The 14004-nt window shown below is 48.8% G+C and overlaps 1 protein-coding gene across 1 annotated transcript; it reads right to left on the bottom strand.

The window, feature by feature from the left end:
* Window positions 1–1744: 1744 nt before the first annotated feature.
* LOC134738355 (golgin subfamily A member 8A-like) lies at window positions 1745–12405 on the bottom strand. The gene is made up of 16 exons (XM_063653137.1): window positions 12358–12405; window positions 10554–10673; window positions 9341–9664; window positions 8457–8495; window positions 8144–8191; window positions 7975–8059; window positions 7773–7879; window positions 6685–6771; window positions 6470–6577; window positions 6177–6264; window positions 5538–5794; window positions 5087–5281; window positions 4903–5003; window positions 4720–4820; window positions 4457–4612; window positions 1745–4370 (listed from the first exon to the last, which is right to left on the bottom strand). Exons 1-16 carry the CDS (start codon window positions 12403–12405, stop codon window positions 4282–4284), a joined length of 1953 nt encoding a protein of 650 aa, XP_063509207.1. The 3' UTR covers window positions 1745–4281.
* Between the last annotated feature and the right edge of the window lie 1599 nt (window positions 12406–14004).

Here is a 14004-nt window from a genome sequence, read left to right as displayed (position 1 = left end):
CACCTACACGTGGCCAACCGCCTCACCTCTAGTGCTGGGAATCCATCACCGTGTTGTCCTCTTGGAGTTTTGTGGCCCAACAAGAGAAAGCTGTCCCCTGACATTGCCCCTCCGAAGTGCACCACCTCCAGTGAGCCTCCCTGTCATGCCCGGCCTATGGAGAGTCAGCCCCCGCCATCCCTCCCATCCCCCCACCAAGCATGGGAGTGCTGTGAAGGCAGCTGTGTGTCCTGACAGTCTCTACCCGTCCTACTGTCCCTTGGCTGAGAATCAAACCCATTTCTGGATGATGGGGAAGTGTGTCCTCTGCTGGCTGTGTTCTCTGTGGAGCTCAGGGGAGGGGAAAGGCCAAGCCATTTTTAGGGTGCTGTTTGGAGGGGTGAAAAGGCCATAGCCTTTCCAAGGGACACTTCCTGGAAAGCCCCTGGAACTTAGCTGGCTCTTGTCCTGTGAAGCCAGCTCTGGCCACCAGGGGGCAGGGCCACGAACTCAGCCTGAAGGGAGCCTGCGGGGCAGCCCAGCACTCTGGAGGGACAGACAGAACAGGCCATCAGGTGCAGACAGGGGAGGGAGGCAAGGGGACGGAAGGGAAGACGCCTTGGATGGGTGGAAGTCAGTGCCCTTAGGTGCTGGTACCTGTCTTCCCAGCCACCGCTACATCAGGCTTCTGAGCCTGTTGGCTGTCAGGGCTGGACTGTGCCCCATAGGTGACATGGCAGTCCCCATGGAATCCCCCAGGTGCCACTAGGCAGCATACAGGTAACACACCTGGAAGGTCCCTAACAGCCTAGCTGGACATACTCAAGACACTCTAGGGCTCCTCATTTGGTGGCACAAACTCCAGGACCCAGTGAGGGAAATGGGAACACACCAGGCCGGGCAGTATGGCTAAATCTGTTTATTCCAAAATAAAAAGCAAAATAAACAGGAGTCGCCTGACCAGGGAGCCACGACCCCATCCCCGCCTCCTTCCTCTGTCCTTTGCTAGCAATAAATAAGTTTCCCAGCCACAAATAATTATTAGAACCTCCTCCCCATGTGCCAGCTCCAACCTCCACTAGGTATGATACAGGGGTGGCCCTACCCTCTGGAATATACAAAACCTTACACAGACACAATATGTACACCGGGGAAGGGGGGCCACCCCAGCAGCCGGTGCCCTCGCCTGGTCCACAGCCCCACTGTCCTGCCTCTCTGAATAAGAAGGGAGCCCCCCGAGGGAAAAGTTGCTATGGTGAGAGTAAGGGGGCCATCAGGCCTCCTCCAAACAAACCACCTCCACCAGCCTCTGGCTCTTAAATAACAATCATCACCATCCAGAAATTTAAGGACTCAGCCCTGATCAAGGTGGCAAAGGGTCTGTTTGTCTTTCCCCATTAGACAGAGGTCTTGTCTTGCTACCCTAATTGTAAAGGGGTGACTCGGAAGGGGTGGTAGGGACATGGTGGCAGTGAGACTCCAGCCCCACTTCTCCAGGCTTTGCTGACAGTGGTCTGCTTTTTCCCATGACTTTTTTTTTTTTTAATTCCATAACTTCTTTTTCATAACTTTTTTTTGGTAACTTTTCAGAAAGCTTTTTTCTACTTTTTTGCCACATTTTTACAATTTTTATCTGATAACTTTTTCACCCCATAACTTTTAAATCCCATACCTTTTTTATTTTGTGTTCTTTTAATAAACACTTGCATAGTTATACTACAATTTCGTGAAAATGAAACAGATTATCTCATGCCAAGCATGCCCAGTATTTGCACAGTATCAATACCTTTAATACTATAGTTTTCAAGACACACAAAATAAAATTTTAAGGCAAAAACAGCACTTTGCAACAATTTAATAATTTATTACATTACAGTAGCATCATGCCAGCAGTCAATAATGCCACTTTAGGCAAAAGTTTTCAGTATTTCCGTTACACATTCTGTTAACAAGAACTCATACATTGGTAAAATTCCTTCTAAGAAAACTTGGCAAATAAAGCTTTGGACTGGAATTGGCATTTCTTTCTCTACTTTTCCTTCCCACCATTTCTTTCTTTTAAACTACAGTATTCATATTTTAAAATATTTTAACTTATTTCATAACATAAAGATAGCAGTTACATTTTTAAATATTTATATTATTTTAAAATGACTCTTTAAGATACAGTTTTAAACCCACGGGCTAGAAATCATACCACTGTTAATTAGCCACATTATTTGGTCTAATATTTTTTCTTTATCATTCTGAAACTGGGTTTATCTAATATATTGATAAATTCATACAATTTGGAAGAGTCAGTTGAAGTCACAAGGACCCAATATGTGCCCTCTTTCATTGAATGCCAGCAAATCTGTTATTCCATTGGCAAAATCATATTGCTGCTCTCCTGTTCATCTCATATTTATAAAAGGATCATGAGGATGCCAAGTGCTAAAAATGGAGATGGTCTAGTGAGTAGAAAATCCCCACCCCAGGGAGCACACATACATCTCTCCCTACAACCTAATAATGTGATGTGTTTTGGAACACAGACATTAGAACTTCATGAAGTTTTAACTGTTGATTCTTTCCCAAGCATCATCAAGTTATGATTTAGGCAATGTATGACTGAAATGCGTTCATTCATCACTCATAGGCACAATCACATAAATATTGCACAAAATATGTCCCTGACTGAAAGTGAGAGGTACAAAAACATATTTCACTCTTCATAAAGAAGTTTGTGAGGAACTACAACTCTGCGATTGTATAAACACGTTTCCTGATAATACACTGACATTCACAAATGGTAGATTGCACCACAGTGTGTAAACATTTTAAGTTGCATAAACTTCTCCTTGATTTTCAAAGATAACATAACACTGTCTACTAAAATTCCTTTTTGTTTCAACTAAGTACTCTCACATTTATTAGTTTATAATAATGTTTGTTATTAAAGTGTTTTCCACTCAAGGAAAAGAAGTAAATTCCTATGTCAGAGTAACCAAGGTGGTTGAAGAATAGGTATTAGCCAGAGACGTCTAGATGGTAACATCAATCTTCAAGCCTCAAAGAAGCTCCATGAACAGAGAGGAATGCCAGGTGTCACACAGCTTTCCTTCACTCTAATTCATTCTTGACCAGAGCCTGTATGCCTGTTCCAGGGACATTTAAACTCTTAAAGGATTTCTTATGATCTTTACTAAATACATTAAGAAGAATGCCAACCAGCGCCCTTTTGTGAACTGGGACAGGAAGTCATGTGATTAAAACAGGTAACATGAACTCTGACTTTAAAATGTATTATAGATACAAATGCTCTAAGCTAGGAAAGGTTTTCCACATCCACAGCCAATGATGGGAGCCTTTCATTCCTCAGAAATAAGCCCTTGTTAGGTCATTGGAAAAGAGTACAACTGCTGCAGCTCACGATGCAATATCTTCACGAGCCCAGAGCATATACAAATCCTAAGGGAACTGCCACAGTACAGTGCTCATTCTTGGCACCAGAACAAATGAAACACACTTTATCCTGCACATACCTGCCAGAGCAGGCCACTTTCCTCTTCTGTGAGATTTAAAAAGCTCCCCCAAAAGGTTATTACTCCCATCACCAATACACAGAAAATGAAGGAAAGGCTGTTTGCAGTTCTCAGCCTTTAAACAGCTCTAAATGTCAGTACTCATAGTGGCATATTACAAAGTAATAAACAGTGCACACTTGAGGGCAAAGCACATATTGAGCTCTTGAAGAGCTCACTGTGATTAAGATGAGATCAAACATAATAGCAGAACATAAGCAAATTTTATCTGAATTCTATAATGAATATGCACACTGCAATAACATTAAAAAAGCATGGGAGCCTATTTCAAACCAGCGAGAAGAGTTTTGTGCGACGACTGGGTCTTTGTGTGTTTGAACTCCCACCATGTAAGGGCAAACTCAATATGCATGCTAATGCCCTACAATTATGAAATTAAAAAAGAAAAATGCTAAAGGATGCCAGAGTGAACATCAGTGAGAGCCACAGAGACCCACTCTCCTTTAATTTTCTACAAATAAACTTAAACTATAAATTAGAAACACAAATAATCATGAGTGGCTGTAACATTCAGATGAAGTACATGAATTGTGTAGGAGATTAACCCCGTAACTTTGTTTCATTTTTAACAATGTCTTGAGCAGCTCTTTGATGATGGTGGTATTTATCTCCTTCCTCTGGGCAGCCAAGCCCAGCAAAAGCATGGCACACAGGGGTTTCTGCCCAAGCCTGGGTGCTCTTGGTGGTCCTGCATCTCACCAAGGAGCTGCACGATTGGCTATGCAGTCGGGTTGTCCTGGGAAGAACCCTCCCTGGCTTCTCCTTGTGCAGGCTCCACGCTGTTGGTGAGGCTCACCTCACAAAGATCTTTGGAGAGAGGGAGGCGGGGATCTGAGTGGAGTGATAGCCCCCCATGCTCCTGCCTGCTCACCCCACCTGGGGGCTCTACTCACCACCATGCATGTCGGCAGCCCCAAGCTCCTGGGGGGCTGGGGCTCCTGGACCGGGTTCAGCAGCAGGGTTCCGGGCAGCGGCCAGGAATTTGCCGTGCCCCTCGTTATAGTTGGCACAAGCCGCAACACCATCTCCTGCAGCTCCAGCAGCTTCACCTGAAGGGAGGGGTGCTCAGCTGTCAGGCCGCTGCTGGCACTCACCCTCATGCCCACCCCCACCCGCACCCCCACCCCTACCCCCACAGGGATGTTGCACACCCTACCTTCCCCTCCTCCTTGTCCTGGGCCAGCCTGATGATGTCCTCCTCCAGGTGCTGCGTCTTTGGCACTGCCCCCTGGCTCTGTTAGAAGGCAATGCACTTTCCTGCGGGAGGAAAGGGCTCAGACGCTGGGGCCCCTCCCACAGCCCTGCAGCTCCCCCTGCCGTGCCCTGGTCTCCCACTCACTGATGGCATCTCTCTCTCCAGTACTGGATGAATCGAACTTCCAGTTTCTCCACATGTTCCCTCAGGTCCGCCTTCTCCTCCAGGAGGTCCATAAGGCCGCTCTGGAGCCAAAATTATGGGGTCACATCTCAGCAGCGACCTGCCTCACCCCTGCCCTTCTTGGCCCATGCTAGGACTCACTCACCTCCAGCTTCTCCATGACTTCCCGCAGGGCCCGGAGGGTCTCCCCACTCACAGACTCGCCCCCAGCCCCCGAGGCTGGGGCTGCTGCCTCTGGCTCCTTCTGGGCTGAGGTGACCGTCTCCGTCACCTGGCCCAGCTTCTCCTGCAGCTCCTTTACTTGCTGCTCCCACTGCAGGGCACTCTTGTCCTCGTTCTTCTGGACAGAGAGAAGCAAGTTCTGCAGCTGGAGACCCCAGAACTTGGTGTCTGCCTCCCATGGCACCGGGAAGGGTGGAGGCAGGTTAGAAAAATACTCTCCTCTCTCCCACAGCCACCAGAGCAAAGCTCTGGCTCACGGGTGCCTTTGAAGGTAATATTTCATGTGAGGGCTGCACTGCCCCATTTTGCAGGTGGGGAAACAAAGGCCTGGAGGGCTAGGGAGGAGGGCAGGCTCCCCAGGTGAGGCAACCCACCAGCTCCTTGTAGTCACTCTGTGGCTCGGCCAGCTGCTGAAGCCTCTTCTCCTGTTCCCGAAGCCTCTCCTGCTGCTCCTGAAGCCTCTCCTCCTGCTCGCGAAGCCTCTCCTTTTGCCCACGGTTCAGGAGATTGATGCGCCGATTGTTTTCCACCTGAGCCTGGAGCTCTCCTGCCACTCTCTCCAGCTCCTTCCTCAGGTCTTGCAGCTCCACCTCAGAGGGCACTGCTGGGGGATCCGGGAGCAGTGGTTCAGCTGAGAAAGGAAGCAGACCATAAGGGCCTCTGGATTCTCAAAACAAAAAAACAAAAAACAACAAAACACCCTCCTCTTGGCGCACAGCTCCTCTCAGGCCCCCCAAACTTGGCCTCACTGCTAATGATTCCTCGCACCCGGATGGTAGCCAATCTTCCAAACCACTTTCAGATAGAGAGCACTGTGGGTGGCTGACAATGGGCCCTCTTTGCTCATTAGGACACTGAGGCTCATGGAGATGACAAGACTTGTCTCCTGGCACAGACCTCTTTCCCTCTGCCTCAAAGCCCTGCCATCCACCCACCTTCCTGGGGCATTCTAAGCCACCCCCACAGCCCTCTGATGCCAGTCCTGCTGCCAGGTCATGCCAGTCACATCTTACCCGTCTGGTTTTTGAGTTTGGACAAACTCCTCTCCAGCTCTTCTACCCGATGCGTATCATGCTTCTTCGCCTCCTTCAATGTGCAAACCTGCCCAAAGCACAGGGGGAAAGGGCCCTGGAGAGAGGGGCTGGTGGCTGGACAGGCTCCCATCTCCCTCTCTGCCCCCACCTCCACAAAGCCCAGACCCAGGACCACCTCTGGCTGCACTATTCCCATTTTAAAGATGCCCAGAAAGATCCAGTGACCTATCTAAGTTGTTGGGGGGGCGGGAGGCTGAAGGGTCAGATCTCACCTCCTGCGACATTTTCCTCATCCTCTGCTGCCACTGGGCCCTCTCTCCTTTTATTTGTAGTGCATATTGATCTCTCTCCAGCTGGACTTCTTTAAGTGACTCCTTCAACTGCAAGAATGGGCACAGAAGTTAGGAAAGGCTGTCACTGGTCCTCACCTGCTCCTGGCCACTTGGGGTCATCTTCCTTCCACATCCCTCCCTCTGCCAAACCTCACCTGTGTCACGTGTCGTTTCAGCAGTATCTGCTCCCTTATGGACTGCTCTAACTGCATCTTCATAAGTGCTTTACTGCGGCTCGAGAACTGGATGGTGAAGAGTGAGAAGTTTCGATCTGGGGAGCCTGGGCCATTCCACACAGTGCCCCTTAAAAGGGCTAGGGCTAAACCCAATATACAGCTTGGCCAGTAAAGACCAAGGCATTTCCAAGCCCGTGGTCTGGTTTTGAAAAAAACTCAGTGAAGTTGGAAGGGACGAGGAGAGAGGTCAGATAATATTGCTATTGTTATGACTATCACTGTTGGAACCTTTATGGAGAGCTTCAGCAGGTACCTCGCTAGCAATCCCATTGAATCCTCGCAACCACCATGGGAGACAGTTACTATGATTACCTCTCTTGGGTAGATGAAAAAACATGGAGTATTTGAGGTTAAGTGCTTGCCTAAGATCACTTAGGCAGAGCTAGGATTTGAACACCCAGGTCTATCAGATTCTCTAAGCCCATTTTTCTTGCTTGGGGTGGGGGCAGAGTCAGGAAGGGAAAAATTAATCTTTTATTCACTTTTTGAAAGGATGATACATTCACATAGTCCAAAACTCAGAAGGTATAAAAGGGAAGTATCTCCTAGCCACCCCGTTGCTCTCTTCTGAGTTGTTTATGGACACTTGCAGACATGTTTTATGTATATTATCATAGTGTGTACACACACACACACACACACACACGTTTCCTCTCTCTACAGAAAAGGTAACATACTAAAGGTACCCTTCTGTACCTTCACAGTATAAGTACCCAATACCCCACACCCCACCTAGGACTTGGCCAAGACCACGGCCAGGTAAGGGCAGGACAGCCACTTGGCCTCCAAGCTCTGCATCCAGTGCTCGCTCCCCACCGTGCCCCCCAACTCACCCACAGCAGCTGACTCAGCCTCAGGCTGCCTCTAACAACCATACACAAAAGCAGTGAGAAATGGCCATGCTGCCTTCTGGGCAGGACACTCCATCCTGCAGAAGGGACCTTTAGGCTCACTCCTCCATCTGCGAAGCCGGGCTCCCAGGGGACAGCGCAGGTGGTTGGACTCACCCCATCTGGCTTCTTCTGCGTGGCGGCGACAGCACAGAGAGCCCGCTCTAACTCTCCTGTACGCTGTGATGAACGTTGCAGGCGGCCGGCCAGATCCCTGGACTCTTCTGTAATGACAGAGTTGAGATGGTGCTCAAAGGACTCCCCCTACAGACCTGTCAAAGTGCCAGGTTGAAGGATGACAGGGTGCCCAGATTCTCACCTTCAAAGTATCTGAGAGAACGTTTCGTGCGATACAGGTCCGTATTTAGTTTCTTGTTCTCTATGTTCAATCTCTGGATTTGAACCTTTGAGAGAAAAGCCAAGCAAGTGCTGAAATGGAAAGAAACACTCTCCGGAGGACAGGAGGAAACTTCACACCCTCCACTCACCTCTAGCTCCCTTTGGGCTTTCTGTTTCTCACTGTTTGCTTCCTTTTCCTATAAGACGAGGAAGACAGAGCTCTTACCAGGGAGAGGCAGAGATGGCACAGCAAGAGACATGCCCCCAGAATGCCACCAATGCCCCAGGACAGACCCACCCATGGGACCAGGTTATCAGGGGCCCTGTGGGGATGGGGTGGAATCTGAGGAGTGAGCCTTCTTCCCCAGGCTGGGAGTAGGCGAGACGAGACTGGGGCCTCTACATCTGAGTGTCCCCCAAACCCAGCAGTCACGTCATGAGCACACAAAGAAATCACGTTACTTCTTCCAGCTGATGTTCCACTTGTTTCTTCTGTTGTTTCTGTGGGGAGAGTCAAATTAAGGTGATGGAGGGTGGCCCCCTCAACTCTATTCCCCAGACAGGAAGCGGTAGGCAGGGGCCAGGAATGGATTATAAAGGCAAAGTTCTCAGACCCAATGGGAACAGGAACTGTTCCTAAGCTCCCAAGGACAGAGGATTTGGGTCTTTGTTGGTTTTCAGCCACAGCCACAGAACTCAAAGTATGAATCAGGAATCTCTAGAGAAGACAGTAACATAAACCTCTAGAGATGGAGTTTGAGAAAAGCTCCCCCTGCTGCCAGCTTGTGATTTAGAAAAGTGCGTTCATTCAGTAAACATTTACTGAGCACATACGGGCCAGGTACGGTTCTTCACAGCAGATATAGGATGAAAAGGACAGACAGGAGCCCTTGGCCCTGAGGTTTCCATTCTAGGGGGCCTTTAAATCTCAGACTCTCAGAGCTAACAGAGACCTTTGATACTCACTACCTCCTCTGGAAACATGAGCCCAAAAAGGAGAGGTGGCTTGTCCAGAATCAAAGATCAAATTAGGGACTGAGTCATGGCAGAAATACAGGGCCCCTGACAACCAGTCAGGCCAGCACTTCCCCAAGAGGCAACAATGCCAGGGCATGTATAGTAAGGACTCGAGTAGGGACGTCTGGAGAGGAGAGAGTCGGCAAAGAGGGCAGCAAAAGAAGAGCCATGCTGCATGCCCTGGGGTCCCTCCAGGTGAGTCCTGGGTGCCCCAGCTCCCTATCTGCCCTTGGTGCCAGGGGCCCCCAGCCCCCTTCTTCAGGGCCCCAAGGGGAAACTGGAGCCTAGGATTGGCAGCGTGGAAACAGGGGACCCCACTGGACTCTTACCAAAGATTTGATGGTGTTATTCAGTCGACTGATTTTTATGGACCTCGAGTCCAGGACTGCTGCTTGTTCTTGGCGTGGGCTCTGAGGCGCATGCAGAGAGGAGGAGGTGGAGGAGGAGTTGGGGGAGAGGTAGAGAGAACAATCATTAGGGCTGGGGTGTGCGTGCGCTGTCTCAGCTGGCAGAGGGGCACCCAGTCCCCGCGGTGGGAGGAGGTTGGAGGGCTGGCCTGCGGGGTCACTGCACCTCCACCCAGAGCCTCCTACCTCCAGATCCTTCAGGGTAGCAGATGATGTAGGGCCCTCCCCGTGGATACCTGTTGCTGACTACAAGACATGAGAGTGCACACGGAGATGTTCTGTCCCAATCATTGTCTGAGCCCTCCGACTTTCTTTCTTCCCCATCAACTGGCAACATTTTCTTTTCTGCCTGTCTTGGACCCTTTGTCCCATAACTCCTTTATGCTAACTTCTCTCATGGTTCTTATCTCCCCACCATCCCATCCTGGGGCCCTTTCAGTGACTCCTGATGGCAAGTGACTGTTCTCATTGTCCTGGCTTCCCCTTGAGACTGGGGATGAGGAAACTCAAACAGCAAAGACCATATCCTGGGTGTCCTGGGTGTTGACAGCAGGCCATGTACTAGGGATTAACATAAAATCAACAATTATAAATCTCATTTAAACTGCACAAATACAAGTCCAACAATACCACCTCTATTATACAGATGTGAAAAGAGAGGCCCAAAGAGCTCAAGCAACTTGCCATAAATCATATCCCTAGCAGACGGAGAGGCAGGATTCAAACCCAGAATTCTTTTCTTTTTTGAAACGGAGTCTCTGTCTTCCAGGCTGGAGTGCAGTGGCGTGATCTCGGCTCACTGCAAGCTCTGCCTCCTAGGTTCACGCCATTCTCCTCCCTCAGACTCCGCAGAAGCTGGGACTACAGGCGCCCGCCACCACGCCTGGCTTATTTTTTGGTATTTTTTAGTAGAGACGGGCTTTCACCGTGTTAGTCTGGATGGTCTCGATCTCCTGACCTTGGGATCCACCTGCCTTGGTCTCCCAAAATGTTGGGATTACAGGCGTGAGCCACCGTGCCCGGCCAAATCCAGAATCCTTAAGCACTACCCAACAGTCCATCCACAGTCTTAACAACTGCCCTCTACTGCCCCTTGGGCCCCCTGTCCCCAGGAGCCTGTCCAGGCGAGACTCACAGCCTCAGATGAGTGGCAACCACCAGAAGTGGCTGTCTCAGGGCTACTGCCATTTGCTTTCCTGTTCCTCTTCGCTGCTGCTGGAACACCAGGGCTGTTTCTCTGCCAATATTCTTTTAACTGTGGGAAAGAAGAGCAGTAATACTCATGAGAAACATCAGCCCCTACAGCCACATCCTCCTTTATAGTTTTTATAAAAGACTCTTATATACCATCTGATTTAATGACACCAACAACTCTATAAGGTGTCACAATCATTTAGGGACTGAGAGGGATTGATATCATGGCTAGAAAAAAGAAAAAAGAAAAAGAAAAAGGTGATACTGGAACTTGGAAGCTCAGTCTTCTGACTCTAAGCTCTGGGGTTTTGCCAAGAATCAGCAGCTGCCAGGGACTAAACCCAGAGGCAGAGGTAGAAAAGTATACATTAAGTAGGCAGGAGCTGTATGTCATGTGGTTTAGAGTTGTACATCCTCACACGTCTGTTAGTGGGAAGAAGTGCCCCAGTACCTCCCAAACTTTTATATCAATGTGTCCTCATGGCAGAAGGCAGCCTTTTAGTGAAATCTGGGAATTTATCAGAAAGAGGACAAACCAAGCCTCATTTCAGAGAGAGGTCTGGTATACTCTTAGAAACCTATGGGACTGCCATCCCTAAGTACATTCATGTTTTTTCTCTTGATCTCAAGAGAATCAGAGGAAACTGATGCTTCAGAAAGATGTCCCACATTTATCCTGTGGTACTCAAAGTACCCAAGGTTGAGATAATATGAGGAAGATTCAAGCTGTCAAGTTCAGTTTCCCAAGATCTATTCCACAGAAGATGAGCAAATCTCACTTCAGAGACCACTGACTGAAGGGCAGTCTGGTCCCAGAACCATGGAGAATTAGAATATGAGGTGGAGAACTCAGAAAAAAATGTTAAAATCTCTCTGGAAAGTAGAAGCCTGGGAGAAAACCAAACCAAAGCCATTCTCCCATCGCCACCCAGAGATACTGTCAACGTTTTGAGCTCACGGGGGAAGGTAGGCTTTTCCCACTGTCAATGTCTTTTAAGGGAGTCAGGCAGCCTGAAACCTCTTGCTCCTGGGTCCCATAGTCTCCATTCCCCTTCCAGCTGGAAATTTCTGCTGTGACCAGAAGAACCAGAAACGGTGTGACAACGTTTAGGGGACTGGGTCATAAGACCAAGGCCAGTCTTGCAGTAATGACAGTTAGTAGGCAGACTGTGACATCACTACATTCCACTCCTCCTAGTGCGGGGGAGGGACCACATCAGCGCGATGTCTGAGTCGCCGCTCCATGATGCGGGAGGGAAACACAGGGTTGTGACCCAGGTCCTTGGAGATGCCAGCACAAAGAGCCCAGGGAGGTCGACCTTGAGGCAGCAGGAGGGGAGGGCAGAGTCTGCAGCAGGGAGCCCCAGGAGTCACCAGCCCAAAGTCACCCAGGGACAAGCGGTGAGGGCGGGGCCTGGGGGGCCCAGGTCCTTGGAGACGTGAGCCCAAAGAGCCCAGGGAGGTCCAACTTGGGGTGGCAAGAGGTGAGGGCCCAGTAATGGAGTGGGGAGCCCCAGGAGTCACCCGTCCAAAGTCACCCTGGGGTGATTGGCGAGGGCAGGGACTGAGCTGTTTGCTGAAGGGGCAGGGCTGACTGACAAGACTTTTGTAGGGGAGCCCAGAAGGGCTGGGGTTGGGGGGCAAAGTCCAGTGTGCCTCAGGAGTAGTATGGACTCTGGCAGCGGTCTTGTCGTCAGAGGGGATCTGTGGCTGAGTTGGGGAGTCATGACCTGGTACGTCTTTACCTTTTTCTTGGCTGCAGCTAATTTGCTCTGTCGAGTTTCTTCTGCCATTGTGGGGTGGGGAGGGAGACGGGGTTGGGGCCACGTCAGCGAAATCCCAGCGAGCACCGATCAACACCTCCAGTCACCTAGCAGGCAGCTGCGTAACTGAGCCAGAGGAGGCGTAACCAGGGCCACAGTAGAATGCGGAATAGGGGTGTGGCCTTAATGCTCCAAGCCCATTGGTCAATGAGAAAGACGAAGTGGAAAGGGGGCGTGGCCAGGCAGCAGTGTGTCCAGAGGGACCTGTGGCTCATTAGGAAAGCTGCCCATGCAACCACTGTCCCCACCCACTCTGAGAGAGGGGAGGGCCTGGCTTTTGCTTTAAAACCTTTAAGACTTTAAAAAACATATGTGTGTACACTTTATATATATGTGTGTGTCTCTCTGTGTGTATCTATGTGTTCCTCCAGAGCTGTCTTCATCAACCAGCTTCTATGCAAGGTCTATGATTTTGGCCTATACCTTTCATCTTCAAATACTGTACAAAAATTACCAGTATTACCTGAACTGAGATACAGATCCTACAAAAGTGGGAAATCCATAGCATGCTTGATGATTAATGAAGCAGACTATATTATCCAACATTCCAATAAGATAAAATAATCAAAATGATTCCTTTTTTGGAAAAATGTTTCTCTTATTCTCCTACATTATTATTAAGCTTTTTTTTTTAAAACAGGAAAGATGGTTAATATCTGTAAAAACACAAAGCTTTTGGGCTGGGTGCGGTGGCTCACACCTGTAATCCCAGCACTTTGGGAGCCCGAGGTGGGTGGATCACCTGAGGTCAGGCAGTAGAAGTGTGAGCCATCACACCCGGCCAGCTTCATTTTAGAACTCTTTCCCCAGCACTCCATATGTTATGAATAATTCCTTTCTTCTTGTTTGGATAGCATTTTAGTCATATCTCTATTACCCCACTTGTCACATGATAATCAGTGGCTCACCCATCCATCTCCCTTGATTGCTCATGGGCTCCTTGAGAAGAGTCTGATTTTCTGCACCTTGAACAGTGTGCGACACATACATGCTTCATATGCAGAGAAGGAAATGATTTCACTACAGCGTAATTATTCCCAGAATTCAATGTCTGTATTTCTAAATTGTTCCAGATACTCTGCCAACAACCTGAGAATGTTATGTTTTTTCCCCAAAACTTCCATCCATTACTGTGTGTCTATGGTCATAGTTAACTTGATTGTGACGTCACCTTTGGCCAAACCCATTAATAGATTTTTTTTAGGTGATTTTTAATTTTAATTTTTGATTTTGATCATTTCTTTTCTGTTTTTTAAAGCTAGCAGTGTTTGATAAACTTCAACATCTCTATATCCCTGTGTCTTTGACCCTGCTGGTCTCTGCTTGGAATAGTGTCTCAAGGTTTTAGTCACTTGGAAAAAATTTCTACTCACCCTTAAAGAATCAGCATAAATAGGCTGGGCATGGTGGCTCATGCCTATAATCCCAGCACTTTGGGAGGTGAAAGTGGGCAGATCACCTGAGGTCAGTAGTTCCAAGACTAGCCTGCTCAACATGGTGAAACCCCGTCTCTACTAAAAATACAAAAAATAGCTGGGCATGGTGGCAGAGGCCTGTCATCTCAGCTAC

The sequence above is a fragment of the Pongo pygmaeus genome, chromosome 16 (genome assembly GCF_028885625.2).
Source record: "Pongo pygmaeus isolate AG05252 chromosome 16, NHGRI_mPonPyg2-v2.0_pri, whole genome shotgun sequence".
NCBI lineage: Eukaryota > Metazoa > Chordata > Mammalia > Primates > Hominidae > Pongo > Pongo pygmaeus.
Note: the sequence above shows the minus strand (reverse complement) of the source record. Positions and strands in the feature narration are given on the sequence as shown.

What these genes read in the sequence shown, in the direction of transcription:
- LOC134738355 (XM_063653137.1), bottom strand. Translation starts at nt 12,405, where the DNA reads ATGGCAGAAGAAACTCGACAGAGCAAATTAGCTGCAGCCAAGAAAAAG. An exon ending in TAGCTGCAGCCAAGAAAAAG is followed by an intron (nt 10,674 to 12,357) that starts GTAAAGACGTAC and finishes TCTTTCCCACAG; the next exon opens with TTAAAAGAATATTGGCAGAG. An exon ending in GGCTGCCGACATGCATGGTG is followed by an intron (nt 4,371 to 4,456) that starts GTGAGTAGAGCC and finishes CTCTCTCCAAAG; the next exon opens with ATCTTTGTGAGGTGAGCCTC.